Source organism: Salvelinus fontinalis, chromosome 3 (assembly GCF_029448725.1).
Source record: "Salvelinus fontinalis isolate EN_2023a chromosome 3, ASM2944872v1, whole genome shotgun sequence".
NCBI classification, from domain to species: Eukaryota; Metazoa; Chordata; class Actinopteri; order Salmoniformes; family Salmonidae; genus Salvelinus; species Salvelinus fontinalis.
In genome coordinates this window covers 33611110-33626856 of record NC_074667.1, presented here as the reverse complement: position 1 = coordinate 33626856, position 15747 = coordinate 33611110, and the positions used below count along the sequence as shown (strand labels likewise).

Here is a 15747-nt window from a genome sequence, read left to right as displayed (position 1 = left end):
AAGTGCACCAGCCACTACTGCAGCAAAGCACCCCCACAACATGATGCTGTCACCCCCGTGCTTCACGGTTCTTCAGCTTGCAAGCCTCCCCCCTTTTCCTCCAAACATAACGATGGTCATTATGGTCAAACAGTTGTATTTTTGTTTCATCAGACCAGAGGACATTTCTCCAAAAATTACGATTTTTGTCCCCATGTGCAGTTGCAAACCGTAGTCTGGCTTTTCTATGGCGGTTTTAGAGGAGTGGCTGCTTCCTTGCTGAGCGGCCTTTCAGGTTATGTCAATATAGGACTCGTTTTACTGTGGATATAGATACTTTTGTACCTGTTTCCTCCAGCATCTTTACAAGGTCCTTTGCTGTTGTTCTGGGATTGAGTTGCACTTTTTGCACCAAAGTACATTCATCTCTAGGAGACAGAACGCGTCTCCTTCCTGAGCGGTATGACGGCTGCGTGGTACCATGGTGTTTATACTTGTGTACTATTGTTTGTACAGATGAACGTGGTACCTTCAGGCATTTGGAAATTGCTCCCAAGGATGAACCAGACTTGTGGAGGTCTACAATTTGTTTTCGGAGGTCTTGGCTGATTCCTTTTGATTTTCCCATGTCAGGCAAAGAGGCACTGAGTTTGAAGGTAGGCCTTGAAATACATCCACGGGTACACCTCCAATTGACTCAAATTATGTCAATTAGCCTATCAGAAGCTTCTAAAGCCATGACATCATTTTCTGGAATTTCCAAGCTGTTTAAAGGCACAGTCAACTTAGTGTATGTAAACTTCTGACCCACTGGAATTGTGATACAGTGAATTTAAAGTGAAATAATCTGTCTGTAAACAATTGTTGGAAAAATTACTTGTGTCATGCACAAAGTTGATGTCCTAACCGACTTGCCAAAACTGTAGTTTGTTAACAAGAAATGTGTAGAGAAACAAGTTTTAATGACTCCAACCTAAGTGTATGTAAACTTCTGACTTCAACTGTACATAGTTACCTCAATCAATAACCACAGCTACCTCGTACACCAGTACACTCGGTACTGGTACGCCTTGTGTATAGGCTATATATAGCCTCGTTAATGTTATTTTTATTGTGTTACTATTTTATTGTTATCTATTTGTAAATGTTCTTGCTTTTTAACTGCATTGCTGGGAAAGGGCTCGTAAGGAAGTATTTCAGTTTAAATACTTGTATTTGGCGCATGTGACAACTAACATTTTACTTGATGATTACAACAAGCACAATGAGATGGAAGATGCTTACCTCTTCACAACAGTTTCAAACTGGGAATACACTTACTTTCAAAAGTTACCCTTCGCTTCTCTGTGAGCAGAATGAGAGAGAAAGAAAATGAAGAGTTCTAAAAGTGGCGAGAGAGAAGAGACACACAGGCTGAGAGCAGGGGCTGTGGGACTTACCTTCGGGCGTGGAGCTCTCCTTGCACCGCGCAGAGCTAGAGGGTGCCAGGAGGCTGCTGGGGTTGGGCTGGCGCTCGGGGGACTTGACGATGGCCGACATGAGGATCTGCTGGCGGGCGGAGGCTGGCGTGGCCGGGGCGTGCTCTGAGGCTTTAAAATGGGCCGCTGGGAGGGAGGAAACGTTAAGCTTTAGGCTACACCTGGCACACTTCGACACACCAGAAACATTGCTTCCTGTACATTGTCTCCATCATTAATATACAATCACCCTGTTGAAATACTTCTAAAAATGTGTCCTCCCTTCCCTGAAGAAGACAGGGTGAATAAAGTCAGCATTCCACTGGACTGCTCTCCCTAATATGTCAGCGAGAAGGATTTGAGCCAGACACTATGACAATCATCAGGGCATGGATTCACAAACAACTCACAGGAGTGCTGACCTAGGATCAGTTTGGCCTTTTCGATAATAATTCATATTATAAACTGGGTGGTTCGAGCCCTGAATGCTGATTGGCTGACAGCCGTGGCATATCAGACTGTATACCACGGGTATGACAAAACATTTATTTTTACTGCTCTAACTACATCGGTAACCAGTTTATAATAGGAATAAGGAACCTCAGGTGTTTGTGGTGTACGGCCAACATACCACGGCTAAGGGCTATATCCAGGCACTGCGCGTTGCGTCGCACATAAGAACAGCCCTTAGCCGTGGTATATTAACCATATACCACACCTCCCCATCCCTTATTGCATGAACAGGGAGGACCTGATCCCAGATAAGCACTCCTGCTTTCAGAGGCTTTATGAATATGGGCATATGTCCTGTAATAAGATTGTTGGCGACACCACCCACCTTCTTCTCTTAGTGATCTCAGCTCTATCCTCATCTTCTGCAGGGCGTCCTCCAGGTCTGAGCAGCGTGTCCTTTCCTTCTCCAGGGCCACCTTCATGTCACTGTACTGCATGGGCAGTGCTGGCTGGGCCTGTGCCCCGGAACCCCCAGCCCCGTTCCCATTGGGCGCCAGCTCATCACGCCGCCGCCCGAAGATACCCTGGCAGGAGAGAGAGGGAGCTCGAGTTCGAGGGACCTGGAGTTTCAGAAGGAGCCACGGACCTGTGTGGCATTCATTTCACGCGCAGTAACATTAAGATGTATTGTGTGTGTGTTTGAGCCTGTGTGTCCCCGTCGAAGAACAACAACCATCTGCTCCCTACGCAGACTGCGCCATTCGCCGTCATCGCGGAGTTATCTCACCTTCTTTTTCTTGGTGGGCTGATCCATTTTGGCCTGGAGGAAGTCAATCAGCTTGGTCTGCTGAGAAATGGTGCCCTCCATCTTGACTTTCTCATGAGAATAAACAGCCTGTGGCAGGAGAAAGAATCAAATGTCAATATAAATGCATCAGGCTACCAGCTAACCTCTCACATGGAATTAGCTGTAAGAGCTGAGCCATTCCAGCAACTACGGCGGACGTTTCAAAAAACGGAAATAAGCGTTTCTTATTGGACAAGACCACATAGTACCTTCCTTTTTCAGTCTGTTTGGTGCCGAATGAATACGACCCAGGCCAGCTGACAACAGCTGGGCTCAGCAGTGTTCAAAACAGTCTGAGTGGGACTGAGTGTAATGTTACCTGGATGTTCTCCAGCTGGTACTCCAGGTCGGTCCTCTCAGTCTTCAGCAGGTCAGTCTGGTCCAGAGCCTCCTGCAGGCCTTGTGTCAGACGAAAGATGTGGCTCTTCTGTAGGTCCATCTGCTGCTGTAGCTTGCCTTGCTGTGGTGGGGAGGTCACCACACAAACACACATCATTCCAAGACAATCTAAAAGCTATTTTCTGTAACTTTTTGTGTAAATTAGACTAGCGTCCTGACCAGGGGTGTAACTGTACATTAAGCTGCCTCACACTACAAACAGGAGACAGGCTCCTGCCCTATGGGCCGTCCTGGCTCGGACAAGGCTTACTTACTTTGGGTAAATGAAATCCAATATTGTGTATCTATTGATGTTTGTGTGAATGTTTGGGGAGTGCTCTCTACCTCGTCCATCAGCCTCTGCTTCAGCTCCCTCTCCGTCTCCAGTTTTTGCTGCAGGGTGCGGGCATTCATCTCCAGCATGGCGTGCTTCTTCTCCAGGTCATTCAGCTGACAGCACACACAACCACAAGTTCAAAGGTTGTGTAGGAAAATATAATATATGCCATTTGGCAGACACTTTTATCCAAAGTGATTCGGTACAGTGAGTACATATTGTTTTTCTACATATGTGACCCCAGCGAGAATCAAACCCATGGACCTGCTGTCGCTAGTGTCACGCTATAGACGAGACTCACCGTATCAGAGAGACTCTCGGCCTTCAGTCTCTGTTCTTTCAGGGCTTGCTGCAGAGCCACGATCTCCGCCGTGTGCTCCCTGACCGCTAGCTCCACTGCCTGGCGGGACTCGGTACTGCGCTGGTCTGCACGCAACCTACACACACATGGAAACTTAACACTCCCTGTGTGCGCACAGCTGTGTGTGGGTAGCAGTAGGTTTGTAGTGTGTGTGATGCAGGTTTTGTGTGTGCAGGCATTTGCATATGTAAATGTGACATGAGCACCTTTGTATGTACTGTATTGTGTGTGCGTTTATGTATGAAGCGTGTAAGACACGTGTGTGCATATATGAGGCCTGTGCGCACGCATGTATGACGCTTGCTTGACGTGTGTATGATAATCTGGCGTGCGTGTGGGTGTGTCTACCTATTCTGCTTCTCGTTGTCCATCAGGCGCTGCATGTCTCGGGTCCTCCTCTCGGCCTGGTTCTTCTCATCCTCCAGGGCTCCCCTCCAGGCCTCCCACTGTCTCTCCTTCTCCAGCAGCTCATCATTCAGACTCTCCAGCTCCACAACCTGCTCCTCCAGCATGCTGCACGTCGTCTTCAGAGTCTCAATGTTCTACAGGCACACCAGTCACTTGTTTGATTTTGCCTTTATGTAACCAGGTAAGTCACTGAGAAGTAGAGAACTCATTCTCGTTTGCAATAACGAGCTGATACACTAGTCACTTCCTATGCTGAGTCTGTGTATATACACTACCGTTCAAATGTTTGGGGTCACTTAGAAATGTGCTTGTTTTTGAAGAAAAGCTAATTTTCTGTCCATTAAAATAACATCAAATTGATCAGAAATACAGTGTAGACATTGTTAATGTTGTAAATGACTATTGAAGCTGGAAACGGCTGATTTTTAATGGAATATCTACATAGGCGCAGAGGCCCATTATCAGCAACAATCACTCCTGTGTGCCAACGGCATGTTGTGTTAGCTAATCCAAGTTTATCATTTTAAATCCAATTGATGGCCAGAAACAAAGAACTTTCTTCTGAAACTCGTCAGTCTATTGTTGTTCTGAGAAATGAAGGCTATTCCATGTGAGAAATTGCCAAGAAACTGAAGATCTCGTACAACGCTGTGTACAACTCCCTTCACAGAAAGGCACAAACTGGCTCTAACCAGAATAGAAAGAGGAGTGGGAGGCTCCGGTGCACAACTGAGCAAGAGGACAAGTACATTAGAGTGTCTAGTTTGAGAAACAGATGCCTCACAAGTCCTCAACTGGCAGCTTCATTAAATAGTACCCGCAAAACACCAGTCTCAACGTCAACAGTGAAGAGGTGACTCCGCGATGCTGGCCTTCTAGGCAGTTCCTCTGTCCAGTGTCCGTGTTCTTTTGCCCATCTTAATCTTTTTTTTTTATTGGCCAGTCTGAGATATGGCTTTTTCTTTGCAACCCTGCCTAGAAGGCCAGCATCCCGGAGTCACCTCTTCACATAAACTTGGATTAGCTAACACAACGTGCCATTGGCACACAGTAGTGATGGGTGCTGATAATGGGCCTCTGTACACCTATGTAAATATTCCATTATAAATCAGCCGTTTCCAGCTACAATAGTCATTTACAACATTAACAATCTCTACACTGTATTTCTGATCAATTTGATGTTATGTTAATGGACAAAAAATTTGCCTTTCTTTCAAAAACAAGGACATTTCTAAGTGACCAAGCAGTCATGGAGCGTATCACAAACATTTAACAAACATTCTGGAAGGTACAGGAAACAAATGATGAGCAGACGTCCGTCACCTGTTTCTGGTTGTTGAGGTGCATCTCACGGTCGGCCACCTCGCGGCGGAGGCGGTCCACGTCCTGTCCCAGCTGCAGGCGGTCGTCCGTCTCGTCCGTGACCTCGTCCAGCTGCTTGGACAGGTAGAAGTTCTGTCTGTTCAGCTCGGCGTTCTCCTGGCTCAGCTGGGTCAGCTGCTCCTCCAGATCTGTGATCACCTGGTGGTGGGGGTGAGGAACAAAAGCAACGACTGAACGGAATTCAATCATTGCGAGAACGTACATTCTAATCTATACTGACATTTACTGAAATTGTAATTCCGACAAATTTTACTTACTGAGCAACTGTCTCTCAGGGCGTCAAACTTGCGTTGGATTTCATCTCTGTGGGCCTGAAAAAAATAAAACAAAAGTCTTGATCTCTGGTGTGATTTACATGACAGGGTGTGTGTGTGTGTGTGTGTGTGTGTCTCGTTGAACTGCCAACGTCCTTTCCTCTCACCCTGAGGGCAGTGATCTCCTCCTCGGCCTCGGCGGTGGTGTCCTCCAGCTCTGTCTTGGCCTGCTGCAGCTGGTTCTCCAGGGCGTGGCGTGCCGCCTGCAGCCCGCTAATCTGGGACTCCCGCTCCTGCAGCGACAACGTCAACTCCGTCACCTGGCGCTTGATCTCCAGCTTCTGCTCTTCGTGCTCCAGGCCCATCTAGAACACCAAAGGTTGAAGGGTCATGGCATTGCTTTGGATTTGATCGGATAATACAAGGGTGTGGGTAAATTTACTGCACCTTGTTTCATGAATTGTTTCTTTAGAAGAGTAAAGTTGCTTGAGGTGAAATACTGTACCTTCAGAAAGTATTCAGACTCATTGACTTTTTCCACATTTTGTTAAGTTACAGCCTTATTCTAAAAGGGATAAAAAAAAATATTAAAATCCTCAGCAATCTACACACAATACCCCATAATGACAAAGCAAAAACAGGTTTAGCCATTTTTGCTGATTTATAAAAAATAAAAAACAGAAATACCTTATTTACATAGGTATTCAGCCCTTTTGCTATGAGACTCGAAATTGAGCTCAGGTGCGCAACCTGTTTCCATTGATCATCATTGAGATGTTTCTACAACTTGATTGGAGTCCACCTTTGGTAAATTCAATTGATTGGACATGATTTGGAAAGACACACACCTGTCTATTTAAAAAAGGTCCCACAGTTGACAGTGCATGTCAGAGCAAAAACCAAGCCATGAGGTTGAAGGAATTGTCCGTGGAGCTCCGAGACAGGATTGTGTCGAGGCACAGATCTCGGGAAGGATACCAAAAACTTCCTGCAGCATTGAAGGTCCCCAAGAACACAGTGGCCTCCATCATTCTTAAATGGAAGAAGTTTGGAACCACAAAGACTCTTCCTAGAGCTGGCCGCCCGGCCAAACTGAGCAATCGGGGGAGAAGGGCCTTGGTCAGGGTCAGAGTTGACCCTTGGTCAGAGTTGACCAAGAACCTGATGGTCACTCTGACAGAGCTCAAGAGTGCTTCTGTGGAGATGGGAGAACCTTCCAGAAGGACAACCATCTCTGCAGCACTCCACCAATCAGGCCTTTATGGTAGAGTGGCCAGAAGGAAGCCACTCCTCAGTAAAAGACACATGCCAGCCCGCTTGGAGTTTGCAAAAAGGCACCTAAAGGACTCTCAGACCATGAGAAACAAGATTCTCTGGTCTGATGAAACCAAGATTGAACTGTTTGGCCTGAATGCCAAGTGTCACGTCTAGAGGGAATCTGGCACCATCCCAAGCATGGTGGTGGCAGCATCATGCTGTGGGGATGTTTTTCAGCGGCAGGGACTGGGAGACTAGTCAGAAAACCTTGATGAAAACCTGCTCCAGAGCACTCCAGACCTCAGACTGGGGCAAAGGTTCACCTTCCAACAGGACAAATCTTTGAATGTCCTTGAGTGGCTCAGCCAGAGCCCGGGCTTGAACCCGATTTAACATCTCTGGAGAGACAGAGCTTAAGAGGATCTGCAGATGTGCCAAGCTTGTAGTGTCATACCCAAGAAAGCTCGAGGCTGTAATTGCTGCCAAAGGTGCTTAACAAAGTACTGAGTAAAGGGTCTGAATACTTATGTAAATGTCTTTTTCAGCGTTTAATTTTTAATAAGTTAGCAGAAATGTCTAAAAACCTGTTTTATGCGCAGTGGTCTAAAGCACTGCATTGCAGTGCTAGCTGTGACACTAGAGAACCTGGTTCGAGTCCAGGCTCTGTCGCAGCCGGCAGTGACCGGGAGACCCATGGGGCGGCTGGGATGTTCCCGTCCCATCGCGCACTAGCGACTCCTGTGGCAGGCCGGGCGCAATGTACGCTGACATGGTCGCCAATTTTATGGTGCTTCCTCCGACACATTGGTGCGGCTGGCTTCCGGGTTAAGCGGGCATTGTGTCAAGAAGCAGTGCAGCTTGACTGGGTTGTGTTTCGGAGGACGCACGTCTCTCGACCTTCGCCTCTCCCGAGTCCTTCGGGAGTTGCAGCAATGGAACAGGACTGTAACTACCAATTGGATACACGAAATTGGGGAGAAAAATGGGTAAAATAATATAAATAAATAAATAAATGGGGTGGTGTGTGCAGATTGATGAGGGGAAAAAATACCACTTAATGAATTTTCGAATGAGGCTGTAACGTAACAAAATGTGGAAAGGGGGTTTGAATATTTTCCGAAGGCACTGTATTACTTGAAACTGAAGTTGCATGCAAGTAGCCTTGTGTAAATGCCAGCCAAAGTCAACACTTTTTGGGCTGGTTTCCCAGACACTGATTAAGCTTTGCCCTAGACAACAAAAGCAATTTCAAAAGCACAAATATGCTTCATAGTCTCAGCTTAATTAGTGTCTGGGAAGCCAGCCCATAGTCTTACTGTGTACAATACAGGGGGCCCTTCTCTTCCCTTGCTTCTCCCCTATTTATCCAAATTCCCCTCTGGGGATCAATACATTTTATTCAATTTAGATCAACTCTGACCTCTCGGAGTCTGGTCTCCAGCTCCAGCAGACGGCTCCTCTTGCTTTGCTCCTGCTGACTCATCTTCTCAAGGTGCTCCTCCAGCTTGGCGTTCTGGGCCTCCAGCTTCCCCGCCTGGGACTCTAGGTAGAACTTCTGCTGCCTCAGCTCCGAGATCATCTCCTCCTGGGCTTTCCTGCCACAACCACAGTCAGACAGAGAGAGGGAGACCATTGAGGTTTCAACCAAAAAATGCATTCTTTGGGTAACAACAGTAAACCTGTCTGGTTATGTATGCAACTTTGGTTCTCTGAAGGGATGGGGTGGAAATGATATGATTGAAAGAGAACCGAGGGGGATGGAGTTTAGTTGGGTGTGGAGTCTTTTTTAATTTGTTTTTCTGGCGCTGTAATGGCGATGGCTGGTGTCAGTTCCGTCTCCTGTCTGTTTTGTTGACTTTATGCATATAATATATGTAAAAATGCATGTGCAGTGCATAGAAGTGGTAGTACCAACTAATGAACAACATAAAAGGTGCCAACCAAAGGACCGTTTAGCATTTTGTCTGATCCCCAGGTATCCATGCAGGATGCAATTGCCACTAGCAGAGAGAGCCTAGCTAGCTACTCCGTCGAGAGGGGCTAGCTGGGGCAACAAGTCGGCGGGGGAGGAGACAGTAGTGGATTGAGGGGCATGGATTGTCCATAGCCGCTGCTCATCTCCATAAATGTTGCTGTGAGGCGAGTCTGACCATCAGACTGCTACAAGATCACCAACTCTTTGGTTTTGCTAACCTGAGATTGCTAACCAAGGGAAGTCCTACACTATTGCACATGAAGGTTTAAAATGTTGTATTGTCCTGATAGATTGTAAGTTACTGTTTTATATAATTATATTCTCTTAGTATGAATATATCATTTTGATATATCCTTAGAGATAGAAATGAGAGTTAGGTTAAATCTCTGTGTATGAGAAGTGTAATTATGTAGTTGACTGCAGGAATGTGTACTCCCAATAACCCAAGGCCTCTCCTGAATGATAAGCCTGTGATATGCACGGAGGAGCACAGAGGGATCCTGGGTGATGGAAAAGTACTGAAGTACATCTTTGTGGAAGGCGGGGGGGGGGGGGGGGGGGGGAGCTAAGGGTATTAATGGCCACTGCACTGTATTGAATCTATGTATTCAGCTGTACAACCTTCGCTGAGTACAAATGTGAAACATCACTCAAGAGTTTGGGATCATTGGTATGATAAATATGTTTATTTGTATAATGAAATATTGGGCTTCTTATCAGCCCTGTCCTAGCTGTTTATTATTTGTGTAACTTTGTCCTCAGGCGGGCATGTCTGTCTGGTGAGACTACGATTTGTGTCTAGTAGGTGTACTGCGTGGCCTGCTATGTTTGTTGTCTTTTGAACCACTCCAAATAAGAAGTTCCCTCATGGGAAAATAAAGCTATTCTAAAGACCACCACACTGACATGTTTTTTGTTCTGGGTATAGATGCTACTGTTAGTACTGACATGTTTTTGTTCTGAGTGTAGATGCTACTGTTAGTACTGACATGTTTTTTGCTCTGGGTATAGATTCTACTGTTAGTACTGACATGTTTTTTTGCTCTGGGTATAGATTCTACTGTTAGTACTGACATGTTTTTTGCTCTGGGTATAGATGCTACTGTTAGTACTGACATGTTTTTCTGGGTATAGATGCTACTGTTAGTACTGACATGTTTTTGTTCTGGGTATAGATGCTACTGTTAGTACTCACATGTTTTTCTGAGTGTAGATGCTACTGTTAGTACTGACATGTTTTTGTTCTGGGTACAGATGCTACTGTTAGTACTGACATGTTTTTGTTCTGGGTATAGATGCTACTGTTAGTACTGACATGTTTTTGTTCTGGGTATAGATGCTACTGTTAGTACTGACATGTTTTTGCTCTGGGTATAGATGCTACTGTTAGTACTCACATGTTTTTCTGAGTGTAGATGCTACTGTTAGTACTGACATGTTTTTGTTCTGGGTATAGATGCTACTGTTAGTACTGACATGTTTTTGCTCTGGGTATAGATGCTACTGTTAGTACTGACATGTTTTTGTTCTGGGTATAGATGCTACTGTTAGTACTCACATGTTTTTCTGAGTGTAGATGCTACTGTTAGTACTGACATGTTTTTGTTCTGGGTATAGATGCTACTGTTAGTACTCACATGTTTTTCTGAGTGTAGATGCTACTGTTAGTACTCACATGTTTTTCTGAGTGTAGATGCTACTGTTAGTACTCACATGTTTTTCTGAGTGTAGATGCTACTGTTAGTACTGACATGTTTTTGTTCTGGGTATAGATGCTACTGTTAGTACTCACATGTTTTTCTGAGTGTAGATGCTACTGTTAGTACTGACATGTTTTTGCTCTGGGTATAGATGCTACTGTTAGTACTGACATGTTTTTGTTCTGGGTATAGATGCTACTGTTAGTACTGACATGTTTTTGCTCTGGGTATAGATGCTACTGTTAGTACTCACATGTTTTTCTGAGTGTAGATGCTACTGTTAGTACTGACATGTTTTTGCTCTGGGTATAGATGCTACTGTTAGTACTCACATGTTTTTCTGAGTGTAGATGCTACTGTTAGTACCGACATGTTTTTGTTCTGGGTATAGATGCTACTGTTAGTACTCACATGTTTTTCTGAGTGTAGATGCTACTGTTAGTACTCACATGTTTTTCTGAGTGTAGATGCTACTGTTAGTACTCACATGTTTTTCTGAGTGTAGATGCTACTGTTAGCGGCTAACTTGTTGGCCTCAGAAAGCTCGGTGATCCGCTGCTCCAGATTCTTCATCTTGGAGTCCATGGCGTTGATGGTCTGGAAAAAAGGAAGTGCAACACAAACAGGCTGACTTAGATCCATGAAATCACAACCCATTTAAGGCTCCCCCCCCTCCATTTCAATTTAAGGGAACATAATGTGAAAATTGTGCCAGGGTGTGAATAATTGAGACATGGATGCAATGTGATTCTATCCATTTATGAATAAGCACGATTACAGCTTACAGATGTGGTCAAATGTATCAGCATCCTTGCAGTCTTTCTTCTAAAATAAGTTGTAATTGAAAACGGTGGGTGTTTACACGAGTATATGTTTGCACAGCAATGATTCTTGTTTACTGTGTAATTTCTCTCAACTGTGGTAAGCTGCAGGTGCCTATTGGTAAAAATAGGCATCCAACCAGTTTTAAAAAGAAAAATACAGAACATTCTGCTCCATTGCACTCTAATGGAAAATGCAAGGGTGCCAATATATTTGACCGCATTTGTACAACACACACAAAAAGCTATGTTGATTGTTTATCATTTCCATGAAAACAGACACCTGAAGCTGCCAATTTTTTGGGGGGTTGAAATTTGTAGCCAGAGCCATATATTCAGACTGGGACTTAATATAAAAGCCATATCATTAAATATATGGCCCTGAATGTAGCTACTGTAGAGCAATTTGACGGTAACGGTGTGATGAGGTAGTCATTGTGTATAGAGTTGTATGGTTCGTTTAACTTGGCAACCATTGGTTTTTGTTTGACATACATTTTAAAGTGAAAAGTCGGAGTCTCAGTGTCACTCTGTTACCGTGGAATTGCCCTGTACTGAAATGCTAAACTAATACATAGGCTAATGTTACATTCAGACCAAAAACCCTTTCTGTCAATGTCAAATGTCGTCTGGCTCTGATGATAAAACCTATTAGCGGTAGATAACTCAAGTCTATCACGTTAACTAGATTACAGACTTAAGCTTGGACTTTGCAGAGTGACCCCATGTAATGGAATACTCCGAATTAAATCCCAGCCTTGACAGCATTCCCTTCGACAAATTGAGTGGAGCGCCAAACAAAACAAAAACTTAGCCCATAAACATGTCAGAGAATCTGTCTTCAAACAAACAAAAGCTGTGGCAGAGGTCTCGGAGGCTCTCGCCCACACGGCCCCATAATTGGGAGTCTAATTGGCTCACTGCTGTTCTATAACATGTAGCCTATGTGAGTCATACAATTTTCCCATCTCCTCTATTAGCTGCAGTCATCACATTGATATTCGCAGAGAGATTTCCCCCCTCACAAAAGCAAACAGTGTTGGACTGTACTGCCCTGCACGTACTCTATGGAGAATCTACACAGCTTTGCGCAGCAATATAGTAAAGAACAGGCTACAATCAAAGAGCGCAGTCAATTAAAAAGTACAAAGCAAGTATGCTAGTTAACTTTTCCAGCTGCACCTTGTTTCATTTTTTGTCTATTAGCATAGTTTCCCTGCTTGAACAGAGCTGATGAGCCTGGCAGAGAGAAAGAAGTCAAACACATTGTATTATTTATATTAATCCTTACCGCTTTCTGTTCACTGAGGAGTTTACACTTCTCCCGGGCCTCTTCCTCGTGCTGGGCCCGTTTGGACTCCAGGCTCTCCTTGTCTGCCAGGTCCACCTTCATCTGGGCCTCCAGAACCTGGGCAGTGTTCAAAATGTTATAAAACTGAGTGCAATGCGAAGGTACTACCTGACCATGTCCAATAAGAACACAGATGTATTTATTTCTGTTGCAAACTGTTTTGCTATGGTGTGCCCAATCGAACAGTACACCTAGTTCAGGGGGACCAAGAAAGCCAAGTCACTAGTACGCTCACTTGGCCACACTTTTCAATACAGAAAGATATCCTTGAGACCATGATTTGCAGGCTGACTTAAAGTCCTCTCTACCTTAATTTTGTCCTCATAGAGCCTCTCCTTCTGGACCAGGTGAGCCTCCATCCGCTGGGCTGTTGACTGGGTCTCCCTCAAGTTCTCCTCCAGCTCCTGTACAAACAAACACACACACATATATCACGCAAGGTAACAACAAAGACCTACAAAATCATACAACAAAATATGGATGAAAACACTATCCACACTGCCACTCAGTCCATGACAGAGACACTTGCTTGGAAGAGCTGTTTATCCATGACACGGTGGTAGCGGTGGCCGTTCATGTTGGCATGCAGCCCGGGCCGGTGCGCGCCAGGAAAGACGTCGCCTGTGTGAGCCGTGGTTTCTTCGTGGCAGCAGGCGGGACATCCAAAGTGATAGAAATGGGTGTGTGCATGCCATGGGGCAGCAAGCAGGACATTCCCTATGTGTGTGTGTGTGTGTGTGTGTGTGTGTGTACATGCTTTAATCTATGCTCTAGGATAAAGGTAGTATAGAGAGGGATTGAAGAGTGGAGGGGGGGGGTCAGGGTATTAAGAGGGGACTTATCCCTTGGCTCTCACCAGGATCTTATCAGCCATCTGCTGGATCTGCTGGGATTTAGTCTGGATGTCATCCTTCAGCTTGTTCTCTCGTCGCTCCACCATCTCCAGACGCTTCACCTGGTTCTCCAGGGTCTTCCTGCCCTCCTGCAGGACACACAACAAGTTCTTAATAATACCCACATGACAGTCAACAACACTGAAATCAGTGGAGGCTGCTGAGGGGTGGACGACTCATAATAACGCCTGGAATGCAGTGAATGGAATGGCATCAAGCGCATAGAAACCATGTGTTTGATACTATTCCACTAATTCCGCTCCAGCCATAAACACGAGCCCGTCCTCCCCAATTAAGGTGCCACCGACCTCCTGTGACTGAAATACAGTACATGGATGTAACACAATAAATCATTACAATTCAAAACAAATAATGTTTTTACATAAACACAACACATGAGCAACCGTACCTCGGTCTCTCTGAGACGTCGTCGGAGGGTGTCGCTGGGGTCGGCCTTGCCGCGCAGCCGCTCAAGCTCCTGCTCCAGACGTTCTTTAGCCTGCCGGATGTTCTGCAGCAGCTCTGTGGCTTCTGTACTGGCTTTCACCGCCTGAGGGTCAAGGGTCAAATTCAACATTGTGTGGAGACAACAAAGCCCATTAGGATTCATACCTTTTTATTCCCAAGAACACAGGCAGCAAGGGCATGACACAATATAAATAAATGGCACTGCCATTTAGCCAAGAAACGTTTGTACCCACAACTTCAGTGAACTGTGAATGTCAATGACTGATTACATCAGAAGCTATTCAAAGCTACAGTTGAAGTCAGAAGTTTACATACACCTTAGCCAAATACATTTAATCTCAGATTTTCACAAATCCTGACATTTAATCCTAGTAAAAATTCCCTGTCTTAGGTCAGTTAGGATCACCACTTCATTTTAAGAATGTGAAATGTCAGAATAATAGTAGAGAGAATGATTTATTTCAGCTTTTATTTATTTCATCACATTCCCAGTGGGACAGAAGTTTACAAAGTAGATATCCTAACCGACTTGCCAAAACTATTGCTTGTTAACAAGAAGTTTGTGGAGTGGTTGAAAAACAAGTTTTAATGACTCCAACCTAAGTGTATGTAAACTTCCGACTTCAACTGTATGTACCTATTGGACCACAGTGGTGACAGCTGATGACTAACCATTCATTTGGGCTCACTAAGCTATTCTACGGTGACATCCAGGACCCCTGTGTGTGTGTGTGTGTGCGCTATGTACTTTAGAAAATATACCTTGGAGAGTTTGTCTTGGAGTTCCAGGATTTTCACTTGCTGTTCAGCATTGGTCTGAAAAACAGTATGAAAGATTAGCTGACTGTAATGCCAATGTGTGAAATTGATCTATTAATAATGGGACCTAATATCTGCAGAAGGCTGAGGCAAAAACGCATCAGTGCAAGGCAATACATCAATTATTAATATTATCCATTTCATTCTCTATGGGACTATACAAAACGTTGATTCGACACCCAAAGATTTTTGAAGAGTAATCCACAATACAGTTCACCCATGGACAGGAGGGCATACCTTCTCCAGTTTGGAAAGGAGCTCCTCCACCTCAGCTTTACCCTGCTCCTTCGCCTTGGGGACAGAGATCCGACATGTTAGCATTCAGACTGCACCTGTATTCACCTCCATGGAGGTCCTACTCAGTATTCACACACCTTCTGGATCCTCTGCTGGTAGTCCACAGCCTTCCTCTTGAGCTCCTCGCTGGTGTTCCGGGAGTCTCGGAGCTCTGACTCGTACAGGTCACTACGGCGCCTGGCGGCAGACAAGTCCTCCTCCAGCTGCCGGATGGTGACCTGCATCTCCTCCAGCTGGGCATGGTACTCCTACGGCAGGGTGCACAGAGAGAGACAGGGGTTCAGGGTGTGTGTGTCTGTCTCCTCTAGC

At 45.1% G+C, this 15747-nt stretch overlaps 1 protein-coding gene across 5 annotated transcripts in view; it reads right to left on the bottom strand.

Annotated features, from left to right (window-relative positions):
• The window catches only part of cita (citron rho-interacting serine/threonine kinase a), a 52255-nt gene that overhangs the window by 14533 nt on the left and 21975 nt on the right, over positions 1-15747 (bottom strand). For 3 of the 5 annotated variants that reach the window (XM_055912983.1, XM_055913007.1, XM_055912990.1), the window contains 20 exons: positions 15516-15686; positions 15379-15432; positions 15085-15138; positions 14264-14404; positions 13818-13943; positions 13270-13365; positions 12902-13018; positions 11277-11386; positions 8535-8709; positions 6025-6222; positions 5861-5914; positions 5544-5741; positions 4161-4354; positions 3753-3888; positions 3460-3564; positions 3056-3196; positions 2677-2784; positions 2275-2473; positions 1419-1583; positions 1300-1323 (listed from right to left, as the gene is read on the bottom strand). In XM_055912983.1, coding sequence (XP_055768958.1) covers positions 1300-1323; positions 1419-1583; positions 2275-2473; positions 2677-2784; positions 3056-3196; positions 3460-3564; positions 3753-3888; positions 4161-4354; positions 5544-5741; positions 5861-5914; positions 6025-6222; positions 8535-8709; positions 11277-11386; positions 12902-13018; positions 13270-13365; positions 13818-13943; positions 14264-14404; positions 15085-15138; positions 15379-15432; positions 15516-15686 — 2566 coding nt within the window. The remainder of the gene's footprint in view (positions 1-1299; positions 1324-1418; positions 1584-2274; positions 2474-2676; positions 2785-3055; positions 3197-3459; positions 3565-3752; positions 3889-4160; positions 4355-5543; positions 5742-5860; positions 5915-6024; positions 6223-8534; positions 8710-11276; positions 11387-12901; positions 13019-13269; positions 13366-13817; positions 13944-14263; positions 14405-15084; positions 15139-15378; positions 15433-15515; positions 15687-15747) is intronic. The other 2 variants (XM_055912999.1, XM_055913014.1) reach the window with 1 other exon arrangement.